Source organism: Cebidichthys violaceus, unplaced genomic scaffold, assembly GCF_023349555.1.
Source record: "Cebidichthys violaceus isolate CVI_PGR_0920_01 unplaced genomic scaffold, fCebVio1.0.p SCAF_5, whole genome shotgun sequence".
Taxonomy (NCBI): domain Eukaryota; kingdom Metazoa; phylum Chordata; class Actinopteri; order Perciformes; family Stichaeidae; genus Cebidichthys; species Cebidichthys violaceus.
The window spans coordinates 17,969,513-17,996,318 of record NW_027176705.1 but is presented as its reverse complement, the minus strand read 5'-3'; the positions used below and the strand labels follow the sequence as shown (position 1 = coordinate 17,996,318).

The 26,806-nt window shown below is 43.9% G+C and overlaps 2 protein-coding genes across 3 annotated transcripts; both read left to right on the top strand.

Annotated features, from left to right (window-relative positions):
• The first annotated feature begins 1,040 nt into the window (after positions 1-1,040).
• On the top strand, positions 1,041-13,598 carry pnoca (prepronociceptin a). 2 transcript variants are annotated; one of them, XM_068731169.1, is made up of 3 exons: positions 1,041-1,171; positions 10,293-10,424; positions 11,792-13,598. In XM_068731169.1, the coding sequence occupies exons 2-3, from the start codon at positions 10,305-10,307 to the stop codon at positions 12,407-12,409; spliced, it is 738 nt and encodes a 245-aa protein (XP_068587270.1). In that variant the 5' UTR covers positions 1,041-1,171; positions 10,293-10,304; the 3' UTR covers positions 12,410-13,598. The 2 variants fall into 2 exon arrangements, with proteins under 2 accessions (XP_068587270.1, XP_068587268.1); XM_068731167.1 differs by having other exon boundaries at positions 1,042-1,171; positions 10,290-10,424.
• A 1,403-nt stretch (positions 13,599-15,001) lies between these two features.
• Positions 15,002-26,625, top strand: pdpr (pyruvate dehydrogenase phosphatase regulatory subunit). Its single transcript, XM_068730248.1, has 18 exons — positions 15,002-15,094; positions 15,770-16,043; positions 16,233-16,366; positions 16,692-16,773; positions 17,161-17,324; positions 17,532-17,653; positions 17,917-18,034; positions 18,292-18,441; positions 19,820-20,012; positions 20,255-20,379; positions 20,538-20,693; positions 20,772-20,905; positions 21,096-21,244; positions 21,330-21,442; positions 21,869-21,963; positions 22,153-22,242; positions 22,374-22,556; positions 23,475-26,625. Exons 2-18 carry the CDS (start codon positions 15,781-15,783, stop codon positions 23,880-23,882), a joined length of 2,679 nt encoding a protein of 892 aa, XP_068586349.1. The 5' UTR covers positions 15,002-15,094; positions 15,770-15,780; the 3' UTR covers positions 23,883-26,625.
• Positions 26,626-26,806: the final 181 nt, after the last annotated feature.

Sequence of the window (26,806 nt, the reverse complement as noted above, 5' to 3'; positions counted from 1 at the left end):
AGAAACGCTTGGATTACAACACACACACAGTGGCAGAGCGACTTCATTCTCTGCTCAGGTTGACATCACTCCACTATATCCTCACATAGCATAATAGGTGTTTGCTGCTATGTTCATGCCCTGGATGTCGACTTTGAGCCCCTTTAAGTTTCGGACTTCAGAGTGTAAACCTTGACTGTGACTGTTCAGAATCTCACACCCTATGAATATGTTAAATGTATGTAATGGCCGGTACAATGAGAGAATACCTTTAAAAAAAAGTCACAATGTTCAGATCAGATATAGATATAGGTGAACTGTGATGATTCCTGTGGAGAATTTGACAAAATGAAAATATGAATGCAGTAAAATGCATTAGAATCTACTGAAAAATTTGTGCCATTTTCACTCATTGCTTATTGATACTTTCGTTGGATGTTTGAGCGGCGCTGCTGCTCAGAATGACGTGTGAGCAGAGTCTGACACTTAGATTGGACTTTTCAGTGAAGTAGGAGACATCTTGTGTCCAGCATTTAAACTCTGGAAATGAACAATATTTTCTTCTTAATTTCTCAAGTGTCTTTGATGTCTCAACTCAACCAGAAAAAGTAAAAAATGTAAATATCTTGCAGCAAAGCATCACCCCCCCCCATTACATTTGACAGACAGCTGGATGCCTTCCTTCATGTCTTCCTTTTCTCCGTCATCTTCCCTTCTCCTTTCTTCTCCCATTTTCATTTTTACACCTTGCCTTCCGTTTCTCTCCCTCTTCCATCTCCCTCTCTTTCAATCCTTTTGTCCCCTTCTACTTTTTTTTTTTCTCCTGCCATAATCTCTGTTGCCTCCCTCTTTTTCTCCTCCTTCCTCTCGCCACTTACTTTTCTTCCCATCCCAACTCCTATGTGTCTCTCCTCCTCTCGCTCCCTCTTCTTTCTCCTCCCTCCTTCCCCCCTTTGTACATCATCCCTCCCTCCCTTTCTCTCCGCGATGAAAGAGGGAGTTTTTGAAAGAGAGCGAGAATCAGAGGAGGAGGTTGAAGGGGAGGGGTGGGTCCCTATAAGAGCAGCTGCCTCCAGCCTCCACGTAGCCAGAAAAACCACGCTGAGACCGAGGGAAGGAAACGTATACGCTGACGAGCCTCAACCTGCACCCGAGGGACCCCTCCAGGCACCCACAACCTCACCCAACACAGGTAAGGGGACCCTGTGGAGAAGGAGGGAGACGGAGAGGGGAGAGAATTGGCTTGACCTCTGACCTTTCACACAGAACCTTTTGCGCTTCGCATATTTGTCGTAAAAGCGTTTTGTTAAATTGGTGAGCAGATTGACAGGCAGGATTTTATAGGAGAAAGTGAAGATGGATTTTTTTATGTTGTATATGTTAATATAGCAGATTTAAAGAGCCCAATAAGTGACTAAAATCCTTCTTAATTAAATCTAAAGACAACTGAGACAATTGGACTCAAGGGAAGACGATTGACCTGTTTTCTTTTCACCCAGTAGAATCAGTCTTTGTCTCCATCACGTTGTCTATCATCATCATCGCCTGCTGTAGAGTCCCATTGTTGCGCTGCTGTGACCCCCCTGACCCTCGGGTTCCCTGAGGCTGAGCGTTTGTAATGATGCCGATCAAAGTATTGAGGCTCTTTCTACTGTTGACGGACAACAACGACCCTCCCGGAGGCTAAATACTACGTGTTTGAGCGGGTTAAAAGCACAAGGCAGCAGGGATGCACACACAGCAGGGAGCACGAGGTGCAGGCGCTCCCTCTGAGGACTGCACATGCAGTTGGTCTCGTCAACAGGGGAAGGTCACAAATAGTACGTCGCCATTAGTCATTAATCGTTAAGGCCTGATTTACTGCCGCACTCGGCTGGCTTTCATGAATGAAAGGGGAGTCATTTCAGAAAGCGTGTTTTTATGCTGTGGCTTGAGACACGGAGTGATGGTGGGTAATCTGGATGAGTGCATGTTGATTAGTCAGGGTCAGATCTTCCCTGGATCACTTCATTACAAGGTTATTTTTAGGTCTTCAAAGGCCTGACCTGAGTTAATAGTTTGATATACTTTGTTTTTTTAAAGGCAATACATATAGCATATAGTATGAAATATAACTTCAGGTTTAATTTATGCCCAAAAGAAACTGAAATATTAGAGAGCAATGGGTACCTATAGATCTGGTTCCTCTTTTATTTAAAATGTTGATGTTGCAATGTGAAAAGGAACCTACTGGTAAATCTAGAATTCCACTGACGATGACTATGGAAATTCTCAGGACGCTCAGTGCATGGAGGGCGGTTAAAGGTTAAAGACAGTCATGTAAATGGATTTGTATTGATCCCTTTTAAAACATCTGGTTCACATCAGGCCCATAGTGCCACTGCAGACGCCCGTCACCCTATATGAGTCCAAATCCATCTCAGAAAAATATCTTTAATCTTATATTAGAAATCCTTTAGATAACAGTATAAATTGCCTCTTTGTAATGAATTGGTATTAAGATTATGGAATGATTTTATGACAAAAACTCATTATTTCAACTTCATCATCATTAGAATTATTATTATTAGTGGTAATGGCAGCATTTCTATTTCTGTAATGGTACTAATATTATTTCCCTCTTGCCTTCCGGCATTTATGTGTAAAACTCATTATCATTAAGTGTTTCTTCTTTAAGCAGTCAAGAAGCGATTATGAAGTTAATCAACTTTAAGATCGTGTGTCACCTTTTTTTTTTTTTTTGACGTTTTTTAGCCCGGGGCTCAAGTTTTCATTTGACCTTGACGGAAACTCCATAAAAAGGCGCTGTTCAAATTTGGTTTCTTTAAGGAGGGCTATTAAAATGAAGATGCTGTTTCAACAACCACTGATGATAACGGATCTGAAAGTAACTGGTTCTAATTATCTGAGTAAGACAAGCTTGCTGCGTATCAGAACGAGGCTGATGCAGATCTACAGATACTGTGGCTCTCCTGAAACTACAGGCTGCGCTCTCGTACCTTAGGGCGGAGAATCAAAGCTGTTAAATGTATTTATTTTCTGATTAGCTTTGTATTATGTTCTGGCATTTCTGCATTGGCTGGCTGGAATAGATGCCAGAGTTAATAAACTGAATGAATAGATAAAGACCTGGTAGTCAGAAAGTGAGACACACTGCATGAGCAGAGAGAAAAAAGAAAGTCCACTTGAAAGCAAGAATAAAGACAAATCCATGGAGTAGGCAGTGTGAATTAACCTGAAGCTTACCCAAAAAACACACTGATTGCACAAATCACTAAGAACACTTTGACTGAATTGCAGCCCCATTTCAACAGCCACGTGTCTCACCTCCTCGGTGAATAATCTGGTTTCTCCCACAACACGGCACACTTAAATAAACCTCAAGACGCCATTCTCACCGGAAGGCTAGACGGGGAAAATGGAGGCGGTATAAAGGGGGCAGGATCACAGGTCGATGTACGGGTGTGTACAGCTCTGGTGGCTGCACTGGACTGGCTGTGTGAACGGGGAGTGTGGAGTTAATCCAAGGATACAATGTTCCGAACACAGCAGGGTCCCCGTCCATCCTTTTGTGCTGGTGAGACTTCTTCCTCGCTGCCCTCAGCGTGCTCCTCTTTCTCCCCGCCTGTTTTCATATCAACGGAAAACTGACTCGTGTCAAACGCAGTTGCACTCCTTATAATTGTGGCGGCAGAGCTATACATTTTCTGTTGCTGCTGTTGAGGACAAATATTAGAGCGCAAACCTTTCTTCAGGGATTTTATTTTCATTTTTAAAATCTTTGTATTCTAGGAGTTAAAGCATGTATTTCAAGGCCACACTGAAAGTAGAGGTAAGTGTCAGGTAGCTCAAATGCACACACTTCCTCTTCACATCCGACGCAAGGATATATTAAAGAAACAGTGTGCAGCATTCAGTGGGATCTATTGGCAGAAATGAAATGTAATATTAAGAAGTATGTTTTCTTTTGTTTCGTTAGCTTAGAATCAGCTGCTTCTACCTACATAGGAAGCAGGTCCTCTTCACAGAGTCCGCCATGTTTCTACGGAAGCCCAGAACGAACAAACCAAACACTGGCTCTAGACAGGGCCCTTCTCCTTTTCACATTTTTGAGTCGGCAACTGTAGTTTTCCTCCACGCACACAACTGGTTGCAGTCTGCAACCTCACCGCTAGATGCTGCAAAATCCTACACACTGCACCTTTAACAAATCTGGATATGTTCGCTCGCAATTGTCCCACCGCTACACTGTAATAAATCAATCCCCTACAGCCCAACAAAGCACTTTCCCCAAAGATGGCCATCAAAAGACACTGCAAGAATGATTTCTCTTTTAGTGGGACATTTTAAACCCAGGAGAGCGAATGTTTGTAACCAAGATATGCGAGACATCATATGGCGACGAGTCAGCAAGTGGGCTCAGGGAAAGAGACACTGCCATGAAGCTAATAAGCTAATATGAGCAACCAAGTTGCCAAGATTATCCCAGTTCTAATTCCGAATCAGAGATATCAGGAATTTCAGACGGGTACAATGTCTCCTGCTTGGTGAAAAGAACTACAGGAAGTGTCAACTAACCGCCAACCAACCTCAAAATGGCTGTAAAGCTACCATCACTGACAGTTACGTCTAAATAAAACACATTGTGGCGTTACACGATTGATTCAGGTAATTAAAAAGGAGCTATACAGCTTGTATCTGGTTTAACGTTGCAAAAACCACAAACGTAGCTGATTTGAGCTTTATTTAAATGATTTGACTACGAGGCTAGAAGTGGGGGTATCCATCTTGAAATAACAAAAGTCAGAATAACTGAAAGTTTTTCCCATTCTGCCAAATAAGGTGAATGCAGAGGACAAACAAATAAATGTCAAATTTGCGCAGGTGGGATGGAAAAGCAAAATTACAATTACAGGGCATCACCTCATCTCAGAACATAAACAAGAAAAATCAATATGAAATGTGTTCGAATGGGATTGTTTGAGTGTGTGTGAGCACACCTCCCAACCATTAATCGACCTTAAGTGATTAGGTGCATTAAGAAGGGAAATTGATTTAGCTTAGCGTGTCTGCCCGTAATGGCTTTGGCATGTAATCTACGTCACGGTTTGACTGACAGGGAATATCTTGTAAAAGGTTTCTTCTAAAGGGTTCTTCTGGCTGGAGATATGTCTAAACGGCCACTCTGCAGACACATGTGAGCTGACATGACAAGAAATAATGTTCAGCAGGAAAGTTAAGTTGTACTGTTACTGCCTTGGCAAGTTTTTAGGCTTTCTTACAATAAATCTGATCAATATACTGATAATCTTGATTCAAAAATAAGGGAGATGTTTGTATCCAGAAACAGGTTAAACAATTAGTGTGAAACTGCCTCTTATTTTTCATGCTAGAATTTAGTAATTTCTGGGCAACATTCCATTGTTGTAACAAATAGTGAACTTTTATGCCACTGGCATTAGTAGTTTTTGTCGCTTTTTTAAGCGTAGGGAAAGACGTGCATGCGGAGTGAGGGGGAAAGAAATTTAAGCGCATGAGTGGGTGAGAACGAGACTTATAGAGACAGATAAAGCAGTAGGTAGAGAGTGTATGTAGGCCGTGACGGAAACGATTAATATATAGATTAGATGTGTTTAATGAACTTGATTGGTAATATAGATCTACCGTCCTGAAATGTGTCACATCAATGACCACCCTGCCATTTTGCCAGATAGCTATTAATATTAAAACAAAGAGCACAATGTATCTTGAGTGGGCCTGAGACAAGCTGTCAATCAAAGTGACTTTTCTGACAATTAAAGTAGTCGGCCATCTGGCTCCAGGCAGAAGACTAAGTAACATTTAATTTACCTGTCAAACTGACTCATCAACCAACAAAGCCAACTTCACGAATACGCTTTAATTGTTATCTCCGCCAGGAGGATCATGCGATCGGTTGCGTGTGTAATTGTGTGTGCGTCCGTGAGTTCTGTCCACTGCTAATCTCACATTCTGCTACAGCCAACTGCATAATATTTTGGGTGGCCAGTTATGGCTGCATGTACAAAGACCTCTCGTGGTTGTGGAGACTCACACTTCCTCAAAACACCTTTTATTGCCTGTCGTATACTGCCATTGACTGCCTGCTGACTCCTCACTCACTAGAGTTTATCTCCCCCCAGCAGCTCTGCGGCCACAGAGTTTTTCGGTCGGTGTGTTTGGCTAACAGCTAACAGCTAACAGCTGAACTACCAGTTCACACACTGCTGAGTTCCTCTCGGCCGCTGCTCTGCGGCTCATTTTCATTGTTTTGAACCACGTGTTTGGCTAACCGCTAACAGCTAACGGATCTCCCAGTGCACACACACTGTACTGTGCTTGTATTTCAACACCTCCTGGTGAATGTCCTGTTGTTTGTTGTTGATGTCCATCAGGGTTTTGTGTGTTTTGCAGTAACCTGGCTGCAAACGAATTTCCTAAGTGGGCAGACAGCTTTGTGAGTTTAATTTTGTTTCTGCAAGATTCTATGAAGCGTATTATGCAACGACTTCTAGCCGATTGCCTGCATACATCGCTGCTTGTTTTTTCGAGTTTGAATGAAGTGGGTTTTACAATGCCTTACAGGCCATTGGTGTCTAGACGGAGGGTTAGCCAATTGTGGTTTGTATTCATTCAATCACACGTTACAGCAGTGGGTCTCTGCACTTTATTTGTGTATGTACTTAAACATATCTTTAAATCATTAATTATATAAGTTACTATTTCATCGCCCTTTTTTCAGATTTTTATGCATGAAAGGTCAATAAAGGAAAACTTAATTTGCATATTAATATAGACTGAGTTTGAACTACATTGAACTTTTAAATTAGATTCAACTTGAGTCTTAACAAGACCACACCTTATAGTCTCATGCAAACGCCATAGCACAGAATACAAATTAGGCAAAAGTGCATTAATAAAAAGGCAATGTCTGTTTTTTTTGCTGTTTACAACTACAGTGTGTCCACATGACCGGACCATCATTATATAGAAAGCACCTAGAAATGCTCAGAAAAGAGACAGCCAAAGTACACGGTGTACTGATGTGAATATTGCGGTTATCACATTTAAGTTAAGTACAATTGCAGTCCGGCTTTTGATAATAAAGAAGAGCTGCAAGACAGGTTCACACTGCTCCTTCGCTCAACCACGCGTTTATAATCCGGCTTTAAGTCGCTCTTCAGGCTGAGAGTAATTTATTTTGTACTTCCTGTTCTTGATGAGAAAACGTCAATAATGGAGAAAAAATAATGGTGGATATGGTTGATAAGACAGGCGGTTGTGAGCTGTCAGACGACAAGACCGTGAATCAGACTTGAACATTTGAATGTTTCTGTAATTTTAACAGTACTTATTCATGGTTGAGGACACTTTTTAATCAACAACGTGAGGAGGTCTCACTGTGAGCACTTTTTCCATTTAACCAGGCAAAGCTCATTGAACTCACATACAGCGACACATATGGAAACTTTCCAAGATGACATACGTGTGCTGTTGTGTGTCATTTAATTTATATTTGTCTAAATACTAGCAAAGTTCTACAAAATACCAGAGCTGCTCCTTTGGTAGCCTTGAATTGCAACTTGCGCGCCATTTTTTTTCAGGTAGTAAAACAGCTCAAATGGCACAACGTCAGCAAGTGACAGGTTGAGCCTGGATGGGAGATTCTACTGAGAGATATTCTATGGACGAGGGTTCCGTTCATCCGAATATATATTATATCATCTACCGACTGCAAACCTCCATCAGCGGCGCCTCAGAGCAGCACCAGACAGTAATGACTTAATTAACTGTTTTATTTAGCGGTTAATCAGTTAATTAAAAGCAGAGTAATTGGGTTTTTAGGGCTCCAGAGAGAGGACCTGGCAGACGTCAGTAGCAGAGGAGAGAGAGGAAGAACGCTGCAGAGGTGCTCACCACAAGTGTAGAGGAATAAAGTTGCATAATCGTAGTCATGATGCAAAAAAATAATGTAATGATTGACCATTCTTCTGAGGGACAGGGGATAGGACACAGGTGTGCTCAATGGGAGGCGTGTCCTCAATCAAATGTACACATTGTGAGAGCAGCACGTACAGTAGCTACCTGATTCATCAGACATTTAAAAGTCAGAAAAACAGTGTGATTGTACAGTCATCAAATAGCACAGAGTACTTTACATACAAGAGGACAGAAAAACAGATAAAGACAACATTCGAGAGTGCGTACCTGTCTGCGTGTGCATCTGTAATATTCTGAGTGAGTGCAGCCAGGCTGTATGCATTCTGTGTTGGTGTGTAGTTGTTATGAAATCTGGAATTATTTGTTTTCAGTGGGAATGAAATTGGGTCGGGAACTGCCAGTACTCAACTTGTTCCACAATGGTTAACTGTTCACTGCAGTTTCCCTCAAGTTGGATTTAGACTTCTCCATAAACCTCCAACGACAGCTGTCAAATCATATTCTGTGATTCATGTTTATTCATGTTTCACAAAGTTAAGATTATTATGGAAAAAACCTTCCACACAGGGGAAGACAATTGTCCAGCCTTTGCATGGACCCTTACTCCCTCTAAGGGTTCATGTATATATATATATATATATATATATATATTCATATATGTTCCACTTAGCGTTAGCTTTAAATCATATTGCTTTTTGTCCACCACTTTGGTCCGGACTGAATCATCTCAGCTATTATTGGATGGATTACCAGGACATTGTGTGCCCAAAGTTATGGTTCCCACATAAAGAATCCTAATAACTTTGGTGATCCCTTCAAGGTCCCATATTTAAAAAAAAAGTGCGATTTTCATATCTTTTTTTATTGTAAACACTGTAAAAGTATCGAAAGGCTCAATCCATGGAGTGATAAACCCGTATTCAGAAACCGTGCCTCTAAACCAGCCGTCGGGATTTCTTTACTATAGAGATCATCTCACAGATGAAACGGCTAAAACGGGGAGTTTCAGACAGAGGGTGAATACAGGCGCATTTAGACGGACAGTGTGAGAATGTTTTCTGATGATTAAAGCGTTTAGTAATGCTCTAGTAGAAAACCAAAATACAAGAACCAACCTGCAAACAAGCATAATATGTCTCCTTTAACCGCCTACCAAGCATCAGTGAAATTGGTAACAAGAGGTGCCTGCGAAGAGCCCAAAGTGTAAGAAAAGACCAGCCACTGGTTGTTCACCCTGCTGCTGCCTAGCAAAAGATACAGAAGTATCAGCTGCTGTGTGTGTAAGCATCCTCGGTCCACACCTCAGTAGATAACGGAGAAGTCTCCTCCACGCTTTATCCTTAATGATGGCTGCTGATTTTTGGAAGCCAAGTCATCAACGAAGTCAGAGACAGGAGGTTGGAGAACGAGATGCATTTTGGACAAATGAACACGCCCAAGCTGTTTGTCTAAATCCACTGCCATCTGCCAATCTGGTCCCGCCCTTAGCTCTCCTCCAATATTCCCGCCTAAAATGACTGCCCAGCTCTTTTGTCCTTCACTGACGAACCCATCCTCTTCCCTATCGGACTGAAGACTCGACACACGCTTATTTGCACACTCGAACGCTGATTAATTTTGATTAATTTTCCAGAGCTGCCGTTTTATGGGTAGCAAGAGATTGGAATGAACTGTAGTGGAAGTACACTTTTATCAGTTTTTAATTACTCTGAATAAATTCCAAATTTCTACGACATTATGAAGCTGTGATTGATTGAAGACAAATTACTTTTAATTTCATCCACGTCAGTTTAATAGATAATGACAACCTACTGCTAAAAGAGCAGTGTAGTGTGAGTGTGTGTGTGTGTGTGTGTGTGCTGTATAGTGGGCACATACACATTAGGCATGTGTGAGAATTCATGTGTTTGTGTGCTGCGTATGTTTGTGTGTCTTTATGTTTTGTGCAAGTAAGTTTGAGTGTGCATGTTTGTCAGCAACAAACAGTGACTCAGTTCGTTGCCAGCGGCATTAATTGAGTCATCAATTAAAGGAGCTAATGAGTTTGTTTAATGAGATGAAAACTCTGGTTGTGTTTCTGACGTCAGACACAGCAGACGGGGCTGTTCCAACCAGAATAAAGTCAAACTATTTTGCTTTTGCTCTTTTTCGTCTATTCTCCAAGTCTGCTGTGTTCTCTTTCTGTCCCTCAGTCTCACTTCCTTAGTGTTGAAAACCTCTAAATAGAAGTGCTCAGCGAAAGCTGAAACAACGCAGTCAGCGACACAAAGGAAATAGAAACTGTACGAGCAGACTGTGTGAAACTGTTGTCGTGCTGAACATGTGCGTTTGCTCTGTCCTGTGTTGCGCAGCAGACGGTGGGAACCATGAAGACTGTGGTGGCTCTGCTGCTGCTCTGTCTGTGTGATCCTGGACAGAGCGACTGCCAGGCGGACTGCGTGTCCTGCAGCAACATGCTGCCCCAACAGCTCAGTTTCAACACCGTGGTGAGGAGTCCACACACACACACACACACACACACACACACACACACACACACACACACACACACACACACACACACACACATTGCAGATTGCAAGACTGGAGCAGCCACCCCAAAACACAGGGGGGAAAATCCATTGTGTCCGCTGGTGTTAAAAACTGAAAATAAGTGGAAAACAAACCCGGTCTGAACTATTAGTTATAGCAAACCCTGGATCCAGACAACACTAGATTACACTGTCACAGTCAGAAACCCACTCAACAAAAAATCCCTCCACTGGGCTCTTTTAATTTGGTTATAAAATGAGTGAAAACCCCCCACCTTACATTCCTCCCATCCTGACTCAACGCATTGCCCTTTTGCCGTTTGACTTTTAATTTGTTGTGGCTAATTGATCCCTGGGGATAGATGTGTGTTTCTCCCCTCAGCGCTTCTGCCCGGTGGTTGTTTCTTTCTGGATAACGACATGTCTGCGTCTCAGACGTTTTGTCAGGGAGAACACAAGAAGACATTAAAGGGCACATGGCTTGGATCATAAAGCTTTGAACTGTTAGAGTTCATATTGTGAGGCACTTAGATCCCAGTCATATTTAAATAACCTCAAGTGATCCTTTTGAATCGGACATGTATTGCTTTGTAAGACATAAGATCCTAAAAGACAGACGTAACTTGCTACATGCCATCAACTGACTTACTGCTCCCTCTTCAGAATCCCTGTCTTCCTCTGCTTATTCTAATCTTCTCCTCTCCTCTATCTCCATCCCTCCTTCCTGGCTGAAAGGCATTTTATTTGTAAATCAATAAGTGACCAGGGACCAGACCTCCATGATTAGTCGGCTTCGTGGAAACAGTAGATGATGCTCAAAGCAATGGTATTTCATGCAGTATCAATGTTTAATCTTATTGGGACGGATACATTCCCTCACTTAATAACACACACACACACACACACACAAACCTGAACCATTGAAGTGGAAGATAAAGATGACAAACGAGCTAGAAATCCAATCCATTTCCTTCTGTCATATTGACAACAACCCCAGTAGATCAGATGAGGTAATAATACTGTAGCGTGTTTATTTGCATACTGTTTCATACATAATCTAGATGTAACATTAAATCAAATAAGTCCAAGAGTCTATCCCTGCTAATGAGCTAAATGTCAATGTGTGTACAAAATGTCACGGCAATGTGACAGTACTGCGACCGATGCAGTGAACCGACCAGCTAGTCGCCCTACAGACCTACTCTGCCATCCCCAGAACTAGGCTAAACGCTGTCCACGGTGAGGTCTGTCTGTTTCACGGTACAAATGAGACGACCTCATGCAGACAAATGAAGACGATCTCTTGTCTTTGTCTCTGCCAGGTGTGTCTCACTGAGTGCGAAGCCGACATCTCCCCGGCCTTCTCCTGGGACTTCTGTCGTAAAGTGCTGTCATCTCCAATTTCGTCCCTTACTGGTACCATGCGGAAAAGATCTCAGGAGGAGGTGGAGGCCCTGTTCCCTGAGGAGGAGGAGGAGGAGGAGGAGCCGGTGGAGGGGGGTCTGTTGCTGCCTTTTTCCCTGCAGAGGTACGATCACATGACCCAGGCCCTCGGGGTGGACGAGAGGGATCTGGGCGGCAGGGGCAGCCGGCCCAACACTGCCTACAATGCCCAGAACGCCCTGTCTCCTGAGGATGAGTATGAGGAAGAGGCGGGGCAGGAAGACACGGCAGCAAGAGGACAGGCCGATGCGGGGCTGAGCGTTTTCAAGAGGTTCGGCGGCTTCGTCAAAGGGAGGCACGGCTACAGGAAGCTGATGTCTCCGGGGAGATCGTACCAGAAGAGGTACGGCGGCTTCATCGGCATTCGGAAGTCCGCCCGCAAGTGGAACAACCAAAAACGTTTCAGCGAGTTGCTGAAGCAGTATCTGGGGATGAGCACTAAGGCCACTGAGTTCAACAGCGTGTCAGAGGACCTCACCCAACAGAATGAAGTTTAACACACCTTTACGGCACTGACATGAAACAATCTGCTGATGTATTTCACCAACATGTCAAACTTGTCACCAAAGTTGACCTATTCAAGTAAATTACCAAAAAGTGAAAACTAAGCCCATAATCTAAGACCCCCATTGCAAGCCTCTTTGTCTCAAGACATAAGAATTGCCGCTTCTGTTTTCCATCCCTTTTAATTATGACGCAAACAAATAATCAGACCTTGTTTTATACATTCTCAAGTGGCTGAATGCTCCAGTAGAAAGAAAACAGCTCCTTCTGAGCAGTGACACTCCTGTCCAGCTCTTGGCCCTCTGATTCTCCCATTTAGTGCCCCTTGTGGGACGTACCACGGTTGATCTGAGTCCCTGCCCAGGCCCTGATCCTCAGAAGCTTTGAAGGAAGCTCTCACTCTGGGAGTTCTTGGTAGTCCTGCAGTGATACGCAGTAAAATATAGGCTTTAATTTACCGTTTAATGTGAGCTGCTAGGTTAACGTTGGCATAATTATTGCTTTTTTTCGATTCCCATTACATAGTTTACTTTCCCAATGAATTACTGTGCTGGGTCATGTGTTGAAAGTGCTTAATCTTCTTACATTGAGGCCTCTAGCTTTTGGGAAGGGGGGGGGCATAACTGTTAACAGCGTGCCATAGGACCACTCCCTTTATCATACTACCATCTTGTGGAAAAATGCATAACGCAGTCTCTTTTAAAGTGTTTTTTTCACGCTTTGCCATAACGGTTGGGGTCATGTTAGTAATGTGAAGTATATTGTACGTGATTTGTGGTAAATAAATGAAAACATGCAAAAATGCCGCTAAAAGTCATTGATTGATTGTGCCAAAACACACCTGAGACAGGGCCACTGAGGCAGGTTTAACAAAAAGATTTCTCCTTAAATGTGGTGCGATGGTGACGGGAAAGACAACACAGCACTCAATATTCACACATATATGCTACGTATCTGTGTGTCAAACTGATGTGATGTACAAGTGAGCATCATCTCAGACTGGCTCTTGTGTCCAGATGCCAGATCTCGATATGTACAAATGATATTTGGTCTTTTTTCCCCCCTTCAAACTGTAATGGTGTAAAATGTTGCCCACAATGAGAACTTGTAAATAGCTGAATTTAAAAATTGTCAATAAAAATAGTTTACTATTTCTGTCGTGGCTTGTTCTGCAGCAACTGACTCTGTGTCTTGAGGTGTTTTGTTCTTAGCATTTGGCATTTACAGTGTGACAAGTAATGGGGGTGAGTTATCTTATATATTTATACATATATATATATATATATATATATATATATATATATATATATATATATATATATATATATATATATATTATATATTCTTAATAAAAAATGTGTATATATATAAATATAATATATATATATAATATATTCTTAATAAAAAATGCATATATATATATATATATATATATATATATATATATATATAAATATATACTCTTGATAAAAAAATGAACATATATGTATTTTTATATATATATATATATATACTCTTGGTAAAAAATGAACATATATATATTTTTATATTTATATATTTATATATATATATATATATATATATATATATATATATATATATATATATATATATATATATATATATATATATATCCTTTTAAGAAAATCACATCACTGTAAAATAATCCAGCGGGCTTCTGACGCCCCCTCGTGGTCATGCTGCACATCCTACTACATATTGCATGGTAGAACGATGCTATTTTGAAGTATGTTTACCACATGTGGATTTTTCTTTGATAGTATTCTTCGGCAGTGGAATAAGCAGACTACTCCGATCCGTTAAGTAACAAATAGCAAAGCCACACTGCAGCAAAACAATTACTTTAAATGATTAAGTAACTTAAGCGTGGATGTCTGTCTCTGTGTGTCAGCCGTGGGATTAGCTGGCGAACCTGCCCAGGGTGTGGAGGCTAGTATGCCTCACAATTAGTGTCGGCTCCAGTGGTTGAATGGATGGATGGATGGATGGATGGATGGATGGATGGATGGATGGATGATTGGATGAATGGATGGATGGATTATCATTGATAGGCTAATGTACGTTTAGGCTGTCACATTGATGTTGCAGCAGGTAAAGAGGGACTAATTGTAATCGGTGGCTTGATATCTACTATATATAATATTTTATTTTTTGATAATATTTTGGACAAAGTATTGTAACTACATTTATTAAATAACTGCAGCAAAAAAGTTTCCAACAAGATTTCTCTACTTAAAGTAGTGGAGTAGTTAGTAATGTCAAGAAAAGATAAAAGACTTAAGTAACGTTATCTTACATTTACAGCATTACTTGAATAGCGTTAAATGTAGTTACATTACACCACTGTACATACTACATTATGTTCAGCTTCAGTTATCTAAGGTAATCAGGTTAGTCAACAAAGGAGGCCTACTACTTTATTTGTACTAGTAAATTGAGTATACGTTGATTGACGGTTTATTCGTCTAGTCTGCATCCCGATTAAACAGGCAGAGGGATTTTATTTTGAAGGTTTGGACCGGAAGTGCCAGTCGTGATTGAAGCTAGTTTGACATTGTGTTGACTTCTGAACCCAAACAAGACTTTGTGTCATATCTCAGTCTCTGGTACTCATACCGGTCCTCAGAACATCATAACGTGTGGACTTGGCTGACTCGGTGAGTTATAAACAACGAAGAAAGCGCACGGTTGACGTTTAGCTAACCTAGCTGACGTTACGGGGGCGAATAACCAACATTAGCTCTTCGATAGCATAAGCTATGTAACGTTACGCTAGCTACCACTAACGCTAACTTTAAGCAGCTCTGAAAACACTAAATGTCAAGAAAGTTCTACGAAACTTCACGAATGTAGATGTCAGCTAAGCCTCTTCAACGTGACCTCTGAGATACAGTTCAACGATAATTCACAGAGGTACTAACGTGCTGCAGCTAAAGCTAGCTATGCTGCTCGATGGATAACTACGTTAACGTTACATGACTAACGTTAAAACTAACATCAGTCTGCAATATCATTGTGACAGCTGGAGGACTGTCGTAAGTCAACCTTGCTGGCTTCCCCGGGGCCACGTCGTCGTTGCAAATTGTTGACTGTTACGTTACTGTAACGTTGTTAAACGTCAACCTGCGTTAGTCGAGCTGACGTTGAGCACAACAACGTGGATAGTCTCCTAAAACTACAACTGAATTACAACAGCACCAACGTACACTGTCATGTAACCCTATAGAAGTCACACAGTGACATTTGCAGTGTCGTCACTACCTTGTAACGTTACAGTAGTAACCTTAAAATCTTGAACATGTGTGTGAGAGTGCGTTTGTTTGTGACCGCAGAAAGCACAGCTATGTGCAGCTGTGTGCGGAGCTCCAGGGCTCTGTCCCCTGTTCTGCTCCCCAGGCTGCTGCTTCCTCCGACGGGGTACAGGTTGGCCGGCAGGGGACTCTCGACCTCCCCGCACTGCATGGCTGTCAGCGGAGACTCCCAGCCGCTCCCGCTGCCCAGCCAGGCCCGCGTGGTGATCTGTGGAGGAGGCATTGTGGGGTCATCAGTAGCCTTCCACCTTGCCAAACTGGGCTGGACTGATATAGTGCTGCTGGAGCAGGGCAGGTGAGATGAATGTCTGTGATTTCATTAGTACGTTTTAGTGTTCGCGGTTAACATCTTGATTTAAAAGATCAGGGAGGAATATAGACAGTTTTCTACACTAGTAGTCAATAGAGGATCGGTGGAAAGAGTTGTTGATTGGATATTGTTCTGCTAATGCTGCATCTCCCGTCCCCGATGTCCTGTTTGCAGACTTGGTGCAGGAACAACCAGACTGTGTGCGGGCATTGTGAGCGTGGCCAAGCCTATTTCCATCGAGTGTCAAATGGCAAACTACTCCAATAGTCTTTACCAGCAGCTGGAGGAGGAGACCGGAGTCAAAACAGGTCAGCCACGTAGATATGTTTCAGTCATATTTCATTTATCCTGATGCTATTCATGAAACCAGAGGTTTGCTGTATATTGTTATCCTTACTGCTTACCAGAACTATTTTCCAGATTCCTGTTATTTATATTTTTTTAGCATTTATAATTGTGTATCTCCATATAGAGGCTTGTAGTGCATCCGGCTTTTTAGACAGTGAAGCAAGCATTCACTGCATACTCATAACATTGTATGTATTTGCACTCATTTTTACCGTAATGCAGCTGAAACATTTGAAATCTGAAACCTGAAACCTGTCACATAATATGTGGTTTTGTGTGTTTCAGGTTATGTGAAGACAGGGTCTCTTTGTCTGGCCCAAAATCAAGATCGCTTCCTCTCTCTGAAGCGCCTGGCCTCCCGACTAAAGTAAGAGCCGAAAACCTCCAGTCAACATTTAGTGGAGAACCCTTTGGCAACTTGAGTGTTGAGCAATTTTGAAATTCCCCATCCCGATGATATTGCTCTGAGAAAAACAACGATATATGAAGTTATCGGCCCAGAAAACAAAGCTTTAGAGAGAGACAGAATGGAGACGCAGTTATGATACCCATAAGTAGCCACAGTGTACAGACACCAAATGCTATTTCTCTCAGTATTTCATGTGCTGATGCTACACTGCCTATATCTCAGATTTGATGAGATGTTTCTAATGATTCAGAGGTCTGGAACCAGGTTAGATATGCAGTGTCCTTTTCAATATAGGTATTTGTTAGTACCAGGCCTTCATCTGTATCGTCTTCACTTTATTCGTAGGGTAATGGGGATCAGCTGTAACATCATTAAGCCTAAAGAGGTGGCCAAACTCCACCCTCTTGTTAACATTCATGACCTGGTGGGGGCGCTCCACCTCCCTGCAGACGCTGTGGTGTCTTCACCCGACGTTAACCACGCCCTGGCTGTGGCTGCTGCTGGACATGGTAAGAGACTCAAACTTTCAACTTGCCATTGATGGAGCATTAATGGACAGTTATAACACATTTACTTTATATTGTCAACTTTTATATTCTACCCCTGTACTGTTTCTCCGTCTGATTCTCTTCATCGGCATCTCCTTGCTTCCATCCTCCGCCCTTATCTCCCGTTTGCTTCCTCCTACATCTCCTTGTCTCCCTTGTCCCGTCCAGGGGTTCAGATCCTGGACAGGACCACGGTGCAGCAGGTGCTGGTAGAGAAGGGTCAAGTGATGGCGGTGGAGACGGATCGTGGCTCCATTGCGTGTGAATATTTTGTCAACTGTGCTGGACAGGTAAACCTCAGAGTGGAATTGTGGGATAGAAATGTAGAAGCATCAACAAGTCCCAATGCCAAATTAGATCAAGGAGTTAATGAGGAGAAATCTTTGTAACCATTCAGGATATCATTCCTGATTTCAGCCTTAATCATGCATACATCTTGATCTGATTCTCAGCTACATTGTGCTCATGGATAAGAACAGTATGACTCAACAAACTGACTTCCAGGACAGATTGCAGTGTCTCCAGTATTTTGTCCTGTCTGTCTCTGCTCTAGTGGGCTTACGAGCTGGGCCAGGCGAGTGAGACGAAGGTGTCCATTCCTCTTCATGGCTGCGAACACTTTTACCTCCTCACCAAACCTCTCCAGGAGCCCCTTTCTCCCAGCACTCCAGGTCTCACACAAGAACACTCACTGTTTCTTTCAGCAGGCACAGTCGCTAATAGATTTTATAAATCACAGCCAAATATGACGACTGTAATAGAGAAGTACTTCCACATGAATACAATAAGTGCAACAAGCTAGTATGAATACAATAAGTGCTGAGTGGAAGGCTCAGGGTCGCACTTCCTGAATATGATTGATGATATGCACCAAGCACGGTTACGCAGGGTTACAGAGGACCTCACCGAGCTCCTGTCTCGTCTCCAGTTGTGATGGACATGGACGGCAGGATATACGTACGGCCATGGCAGGGCGGCCTTCTGTCGGGGGGCTTCGAGAAGAACCCCAAACCCATCTTCACCGAGGGCCGCAACCAGCTGGAGATCCAGAACATGCAGGAGGACTGGGACCACTTCGGTAATGAAGGGAGCAGTGGGAGGGAGGAGGAACACATTAAGTTAAAAAAGCAGCTTTGGGGGGTGAAATTGTAACGGTCGACGCCTCATTTGATCAGACACAAGGTGTGTTTCATTTACGTAACGGTGGGGTGTCTCTTTTGTACTTTACTGATCTGAGTAAAGAGTACTTTTTAAGTCTTTGTGAAGTATCAGATGCTGGTTTTATACTTAGCATCTCTATTTTAGAAGGCGTGTTTTTCGGCCCCGTTCAGCCCGATATCATTCCTGTACTGATAAACCCAGATTTCCGTTCATTGCATTTTGGACATTTTTCGGTGAGGTTAAAGTCTTATTGTGTTAAAGTTTATTTTTATTGAATGTCTCCTTCATTGATTGAAAAACAATTGTCTGAGTCAGTTCAGTTTTTTGAAATGCTTTTAATTTAACTGAAAGCAATGTTCCAAGTACACCTCACACATGTAAACACACACACACACACACACACACACACACACACACACACACACACACACACACACACACACACACACAGCTGTCTTTTGGCCTTGGCCTTCAGTAATCTGAGATTCCTCATGCAGCTTGACGGCTTGTCGTAAAGACGGCCGTATATCACCAGTCAGCCCTGAAGTGGAGCAAGGCAGAGGGTCAAACCAATCCATCTCAGAGGTTTCTTACGTTGCCCAACATTTGCATTTTGTACTTTAAATAAATATACATTACATGGATTGAACACCAGCTTACCTCCTGTCAAACAATTGTTGTTATGAATGGAAGGTTACGTAACGACTGGAATAGAGTTTTCTCTTTGGTCATGTTGGGTCACAAGTCTGCGATTTTTAAAAACAAGAAATCCACATTAAGATCTTATGTGTTGCATTGTGGTATCGAATGATTACCAACAGGAGTGCATCACATCGTCTACTTTCTAAGCTATCATTGTGCTGCGTCATGTGACCACTGGGTCAGCTGTCATGGATTGTTTATAGCACAGCGTGAGGAGACGAGTGCTGCATGAGCTTCAGCTTGTTCAGTCTTTGCAGTAGTGGATGTTTGGGTGTTTGTGGTGGTTGGGCAAAATGCAACTAGAGCCAACTCGAGTGTTTTGTTTTTGTTATTTGAAGTTTGAAAAGCCACAGAGGGCCAGGTGGACGAGTAGCAGCTCCACTTTCGGGGCAGGAAGCGGTTGGATTTTGGGAAAATGTGGCTTTAAATGCTGAAAAATCCTGAGACTGACGGTACAGCTGGCGTAGCTTCAGGCCAGCCGTTTTGTTGATCATGATGTAGTGATTGTGTAAGTGTAACATGTTTGATATATTGACGTGAACACAGCACCTTTTTAGAGATCGTATAGAAACCGCGTTGTCTTCTGCTCCCAGAGCCGATGCTCAGTGCCTTGCTGAGGAGAATGCCGGGTCTGGAATCGGCTGAGATCCATCAGCTGGTCAACTGTCCGGAGTCCTTCACCCCCGATATGCGCTGCCTCATGGGGGAGATGCCGGGCGTCTCTGGCTACTACGTGCTGGCAGGGATGAACTCCTCTGGTCTGGCCTTTGCTGGAGGAGCTGGCAAGTAAGCATTGGTTTAAGTGTATTTGTTAGTGGATAGCCTACAGTGTATTTTTTTTTTAAGTCTAATATTACAAAAAGAAGACGGTACTGCTCTTTATTCTACACCTGAAGACATTAATTAAGCGGCAGAGAAACTAGTTCGGGCTCGTTTTAACAGTTTCAGTGATGAGCGTTGCGATCTGGTCGTGCTTCGATTGCGTCACCAGGAAGCACAAACGGCATGTTGTGTGTTTCGGTATCCAGGTACCTGGCAGAGTGGATGACCTACGGCTACCCCACCGCCAATGTCTGGCCGCTGGACATCAAGCGCTTCGGCAACCTGCAGAGCAGCCGAACCTTCCTGCGACACCGAGTAATGGAGGTCATGCGTGAGTAGCGCATTGTGTGATTGAGCTTTTTACCACAATTATTACCTGATAAGTCACCGATTTATAAAGGAAGTAAAGTATCGTGAAGATGAAAGAAGTGCTTTCTAGTTCTGCTTCTGTACGATTACGTCTCCCAACGTGTGCGTGTTTGTTTCCAGCCCTGCTGTACGAACTAAAGGTTCCACGCTGGGACTTTCAGACCGGCCGTCAGCTGCGGACCAGCCCTCTGTATGACCGCCTGGACACCCAGGGAGCTCGCTGGATGGAGAAACATGGTTTTGAAAGGCCCAAATACTTTGTTCCTCATGGAAAAGGTACAGAATACTCACTACGTTCTCTTTCTCCTGACGTCCTCGGTAAGAATACCAACCTGTGTGTTTGTGTTTGTGTAGATCTGCTGTCTCTGGACCAGAGCAAGACTTTCTACAAGCCCGACTGGTTTGACATCGTTGGAGCAGAAGTGAAATGCTGCAAAGAGGCTGTCTGTGTCATCGACATGTCTTCCTTCACCAAGTTTGAGCTGACTGTAAGTCACGGTGCGCTGGCATGGACCACTTGTTCACCAGCAGGGAGAGACAAATTGCAGCTGCACTTTCCATCTTCGTGGGTTCAGACTTCTAACCGTACATGTTAGATTCTGCCATTCTCTGCCAGTCATGCATCCGCTTTTGTGATGTATTTTAAGTAGAACCTTGTGGTCTGTCCTGATGTCCTAGTCACAGAATAGCCAGGCCCTGGACCTGCTGCAACATCTGTGTGCCAACGACCTGGATGTCCCCGTCGGACATATCGTCCACACCGGCATGCTGAATGAGAGGGGGGGCTATGAGAACGACTGCAGCGTTGTCCGCATCAGCAAGAACAAGTTTGTAGCGCCTTCGGCAATAGTACCTCAGACATGCAGGTGACCATTTAAAACGACTTCTAAATCATTTTTGTCCCATCTGCAGCTTCTTCATCGTCTCCCCGACAGACCAGCAGGTCCACTGCTGGTCCTGGATAAAGAAACACATGCCCAGTGACCCACACCTCCACTTAGAGGATGTCAGCTGGAAGTACACTGGTAAGCGCCACACCGCCATTGTTGATTTCCTTGCAGTGAGGTCGCCATCTAGTGCCCACACAATATTAAAGGGTGGAGGCGCTGCACCAGTGTCCCACATCCACTCTCTGCTCTTAACCCAGTGTTTAATGTGGTCTGATTTTGGATTTGGTGTTACAGTCAGACAGTTAATTACATGTCCAAAATCTAATTTGCATATCTTATTATTAGCTCAGGTTCTGTAGAAAGTATGAAAAACACTCATATGACACACTAGCTTCTGCTGAACAATTCCATGCCATTTTCAAAAGGGTATAACTCATAATAATGATGATATTAATTGTTGTTGTTTGTGTTATCATTCAGAGTTATTTAGGCAGTACTTGGGCTGAACTTTGTAGGACAGGAAGTCTAAAGTGCTTCTGACTCTTAATTCTTTGCCCGCAGCTTTAAATCTGATTGGCCCTCGTGCAATGGATGTTCTGGCTGAGCTGTCGTATGTTTCCATGACACCGGACCATTTCCCCTCCATGTTCTGCAAGGTAGGACACAAACATCTACTTTCACTAACGTTAATAGAGTCATTGTCGTCATCGCGGTGAGAGCGGTGATATTAATTGTCCGAGGAGCTGAAATGGTTGCGGCTGCAGCACTTTAGACCGCACCTGTTTGATACTGTTATCAGCCCCACATTGAACAGCATTTCACCGTGTTTGCATGCGTGTTTACAGGAGATGAGCGTTGGCTATGCCAATGGGATCAGAGTGATGAGTATGACTCACACTGGAGAGCCGGGCTTCATGCTCTACATCCCTATAGAGGTGCGTCACATCCGCACACGCACGCACACACGCACACACACACACACAGAAAACATGAATCGCTCACTATTCCACGGGATGGTTGGTTTAAGAAAGTGTCTGACGTTAGTAACGCCCTCTGCTCTCCACAGTACGCCCTGCACGTGTACAACGAGGTGATGTCGGTGGGTCAGAAGTACGGGATCCGCAATGCGGGCTACTACGCGCTGCGCAGCCTGCGCATCGAGAAGTTCTTTGCCTTCTGGGGTCAGGACCTCGACGCCTTCACCACCCCGCTGCAGTGTGGACGGGAGTTCAGGGTTAAATTTGACAAGGTCGGTTCAGTGAACTGTATGTCATCTGCTGGTGTGGATAATGACTGCTGCTTTCCTGTTTTGGGGTTACAAAAAAACCCCTTTTATTGAGCATTATGGTGTTGGACAGCATCTCCTCGCTCTGCCTATCGCACTATTACACTATGACTTTGCTGACCACATTTACTATTGAAGCTTGAATTTTACTCTACTTTTTATGCCTCCTGTGCCGACAATAACCAAGGATCATCAAGGAGGAACCGATTTGATTTTGATAGCCAATGGTTAAGGTCCGTGTCCCGTCCCGTCCCGTGGGATATCTCAGGAACGCCTGAAAGGAATTTCTTCAAATGTGGCTCAAACGAACTGTTTAGATTTTGGTGGTCAAAGGTCCCTGTGACCTCAAAACATTATTTTGGGCTCAAGAATCCATACGCTAATTATGACAATTTCACACAACAGGATTTGAGCAGACGTGTTTTATAAGCTGTTGGCGGAGGCGCACAACAGCAAGGCTGTAATTTAAGTTTGACTTCAGAACGGGTGGGAAAATGAGAGAGAATGATTGCAGAATAACAAAAGGCACTCTGCCATCTGCTTTGCTTAAACATCTGTTCAAATTGTCACCAAGCTGCACCTGCAGGCACAACAGGTGGCACATTTTGAGAGCAGTGGAACATCAGGTGTGCTGCTGTCTGCTGCACGCAGCAATAATTGCAGAACAGTATTAATGACCGGCCGGAACTCGCCGAGTAAAATTGGTTCCACAGATTGCTTTCAGATGTGTTGTCATCAGCAGTATTGATGTCTTTACCGTAGAGTTTCTTTAAAAATATGTATGAAATGAAAAGTTGTTCCCAGCAGGACTGAGTTTGTATATTGCTGGTAGAGCACTTCTTCTTCATCTTCATTTGCTCCTCTCTCCTCGCCTCACACCAGGACACAGATTTCCTCGGTCGCGAGGCCTTGCTGCAGCAGCGTCAGGACGGCGTGTCTCGGAGATTCGTCATGCTGGTTCTGGAGGACCACGACACCGAGCTGGACCTGTGGCCGTGGTGGGGCGAGCCCATCTACCGCAACGGCCTGCTGGCCGGCACGACCACCAGCAGCGCCTACAGCTACACCCTGGAGCGCCACGTCTGCCTCGGCTTCGTGTCGCCGCCGCCGGGCCCGGAGGGGCTCCCCACGCCCATCACCCCGGACTTCATCAACCGCGGGGACTACGAGGTGGACATCGCCGGCCAGCGCTACCCAGCCAAAGCCAAACTCTACCCCTTCAGCTCGCTCTTCACCCAACAAAAACGCCGCAAGGAGGACATGGAGTTCAGCAACCTCCAGGGGAAGTGATACCGGCCTCGCTTTATCCTCAGCGGGCGGGGGGGGCTTCTGTGACTCTCCTTCAATCCACTCCTACACTCACCTGGCAGTGCCAACCGATAGTCCCTTTTTAATGTCTGGTAATCCGAGGGCTGTATGCACAAGCACTCCTTGTCTCTCTCGTATCTAACTTTCACTCTCCCTTCTTCTTTCTTTTTTTTTTCTTTCAAAAGTGCAATATTTAAGAGGCACCAAATGCTCGAGCTGTTGGAAATGCAGCGATGCAGCGGCGCTCTCGTGTTGTGGAATTGTTGCGTTTTCCTGCCCCTGCCCCGCCTCACACTCGAAACACGTTCCAGGGTTTACCGGCTCCGTCTGCGCCGGTCCAGTGCCTTTGTCAAGGCAGCATCGACAATATTTGTTGAGGACACTTTGTTCACCTGAACCCATCGAGCGGGAGTTTAGACAGACAATCGTACCCAGCGGTGTTCCGGTCACTGCGGCGGTTCGACAGTCTGGGAGAGTCATTCGATGCAGTCGTTGACTCTTTTGTCATTTTAATTGTAAATCTGCTGCTGTACAGAATACGAGTGATGTGATGTAGAGTGCGATGTGGCCCGATTCAGACGCTTTGTACTGTCCACCACTACCCTCCCCACTACATTGTCTGATGAAGCCGTTACTTAACCAATATCTACTCCTAGAAGCCCCAAAGCAAAGTGAGCGTTTCTCCCTTTTTGACTTTGTCTTTGTCAACAACTTCCAGCTGCTGTTCTGCTGCGTGTCGAGCTTGTGGGTTACGATATTCACGGTCATATAATCCGCACTGTTATTTATGTTTTGTGGTCGCTTCGATGCACCGTCGCTCTTTTGACGCTCAAGTGTCGTTTCACTGTTTTGCTGAAATGCGAGGCTGTTGGGTGACCCGCAGACGAGTGGCGCCGTCAGCCCAGACGTGTTGTTTGCGTCCACAACACCTTGCATTAGTGATTTGATTGTTTGTTTTTGCTTGATCCAGAGTTCCGATGTTTGTATAAAGGAAGGACTTCAGTGCGATTTGAAATAAAAAAAAAAAATGTATTTTTGTATAGCTAGTGTGTATAAAATCTCTATTTTCAGTACCGCACTTCTTTTTTTTCTTTTTTCTCCTTCTAGTTGCTGAGCTTTAAGTCACGTCAGCCGTGAGTCGTCGGTACGACGCCGGTTGTTTGGTTCTTGCCGCGGTCCCTCTCTCAGAGCTTTGTTTTGAATGCTTCCCAGAATGATCCAGTACTTAGAAACGTCATTCGTCAGCCGCAGCTTGGTGTTTTCTTACACGTGTTCACCTTTTTGAAGTAATCGGGTCTTTTTGCCCCCCCCCCCATCACGGGTCAGAGGTCAGGCAGAGCTACAGATCGGCTGTCCTGCAGCTGCTAGGAGTTCACTTCAGCAGCAGTGCTGATGAGAAGCACAGGCGGTGGGAAGTTGAATTCATCCAGCCAACGATCAGTTGGCTGGATGTACTGCAGGTTTCTTTGAGTCCAAACCAGTACAGGTGCTGCTGAGGCGCCGACATGCTGCCTCCTGATGTCGTCATGTTCACATTTGGAGGCAGGTTGTTCTACTAAACCTTATTTTCCAGCATTTGGTCATACGGTGTGCTTGAGGAGGGTAGTTCATGCGAAGAGGAAAGGCACAGTGTGACCAGAAGGACTGGGAACCCACCAGTCCAATAGTCTGAAAGTCTCTTTTAGTGTGAATATTGCTGAAGGTCAAATGCTGAGTTGACAAAAACAGGATAATGGAAAGCCTCACCAAACCGTCATACTTCTTTATTTATCTGACTTGCTTTTCTGTTTTGTACTTTCCTAACATCTCAGGCTTTTTCACTACAACTGATGTATATTAGTTTCTGATATATAACGTCAGATATCACTTTTTTAAAGGGCTAATTTCTCTTTGTAAAAAGACGTTCCTGTTAAATGAAGCGTCTTACATGTGAGAGTGCAGAGGACCACCGTCTGTCTGTCATACAGTCTGGATTTAGTAGCAACACGTCTCTCCATCGGTAGAACTCCGCTTTGGCTTCACGTGACAAACTTGTGGGTCCTACTCCATTTTACTTGTCATTTCTCAACAGTTTCCTCATCTCAGTGTTGTCTAAATAAGGCCCCGTTAACAACGGCTGAAGCTCATATCAATCAGTTTAACTGCAGCAGCTTGTGCTTTAATGGAGTCTAAGAGCTCAGCAGGTCTCCGGTGTCTGTCTCCACTGACGGCTTCATGTTGAGTCCAGTAGCTGTGAGGAGTTCTGGATTCAGGGTGAAGGTGTCCGAAACGCATTACTGCAAAAATCACTTCAGATATCAGTTCTTTATTTGAACTCTCCTGAATGTATGATTGAAGGGAAGCATCTGCACTAAACCAGAGCAGCGTGCTGGTTTGTTTCTGTACGTCCTCACAGGACTTCTGTGCTACGACATGATGCAGAGAGCTGAATATCAAGTACTCCATCCAAAAAGTTTAGGCAAAAAAAGAAGTGAACGTTACAAATTGACTGTCTGGCGGTCTGGAGAAGTGTGTTGTAATGATCACTGAAGTGGTTGTGTTGAAACACAGAAACACTCCACTGTGTGAGTCCGGTGCATGTTTGTCTCGCTTAATGTTTTCCATTTCTGCTCTACTCCTGACCTGTAAACGCCAGCGCTGTCTTCAGAGCTGTGCCACCTTGTATTTATCTCATGTTGAAACAGGCTGTACTTTGAGTGAAACATAAAGAGAGCTTTTGTTTGAATGTGCGTCGTGTGTTCACTTTCTGCAAACACCCGACCTGCTGATGAACACGAGAGCCCTGCAGTGAGGCCGGAGGTTCACTCGCGTGTCCACAGCAGAGGACGGAGACGCCTGCGCTCCGCTCATTAATAACGCCATCTGCAATTATTTATTTTTTCCGCCGATGAAATTATGTGAAGGTT

Coding starts and splice junctions, on each gene's coding strand:
- pdpr (XM_068730248.1), top strand. CDS start 15,781: ATGTGCAGCTGTGTGCGGAGCTCCAGGGCTCTGTCCCCTGTTCTGCTC. Junction 17,325..17,531: donor TGTGGCTGCTGCTGGACATG/GTAAGAGACTCA, acceptor TGTCCCGTCCAG/GGGTTCAGATCCTGGACAGG. Junction 21,964..22,152: donor TCCCCTCCATGTTCTGCAAG/GTAGGACACAAA, acceptor GCGTGTTTACAG/GAGATGAGCGTTGGCTATGC.
- pnoca (XM_068731169.1), top strand. CDS start 10,305: ATGAAGACTGTGGTGGCTCTGCTGCTGCTCTGTCTGTGTGATCCTGGA. Junction 10,425..11,791: donor AGCTCAGTTTCAACACCGTG/GTGAGGAGTCCA, acceptor TGTCTCTGCCAG/GTGTGTCTCACTGAGTGCGA.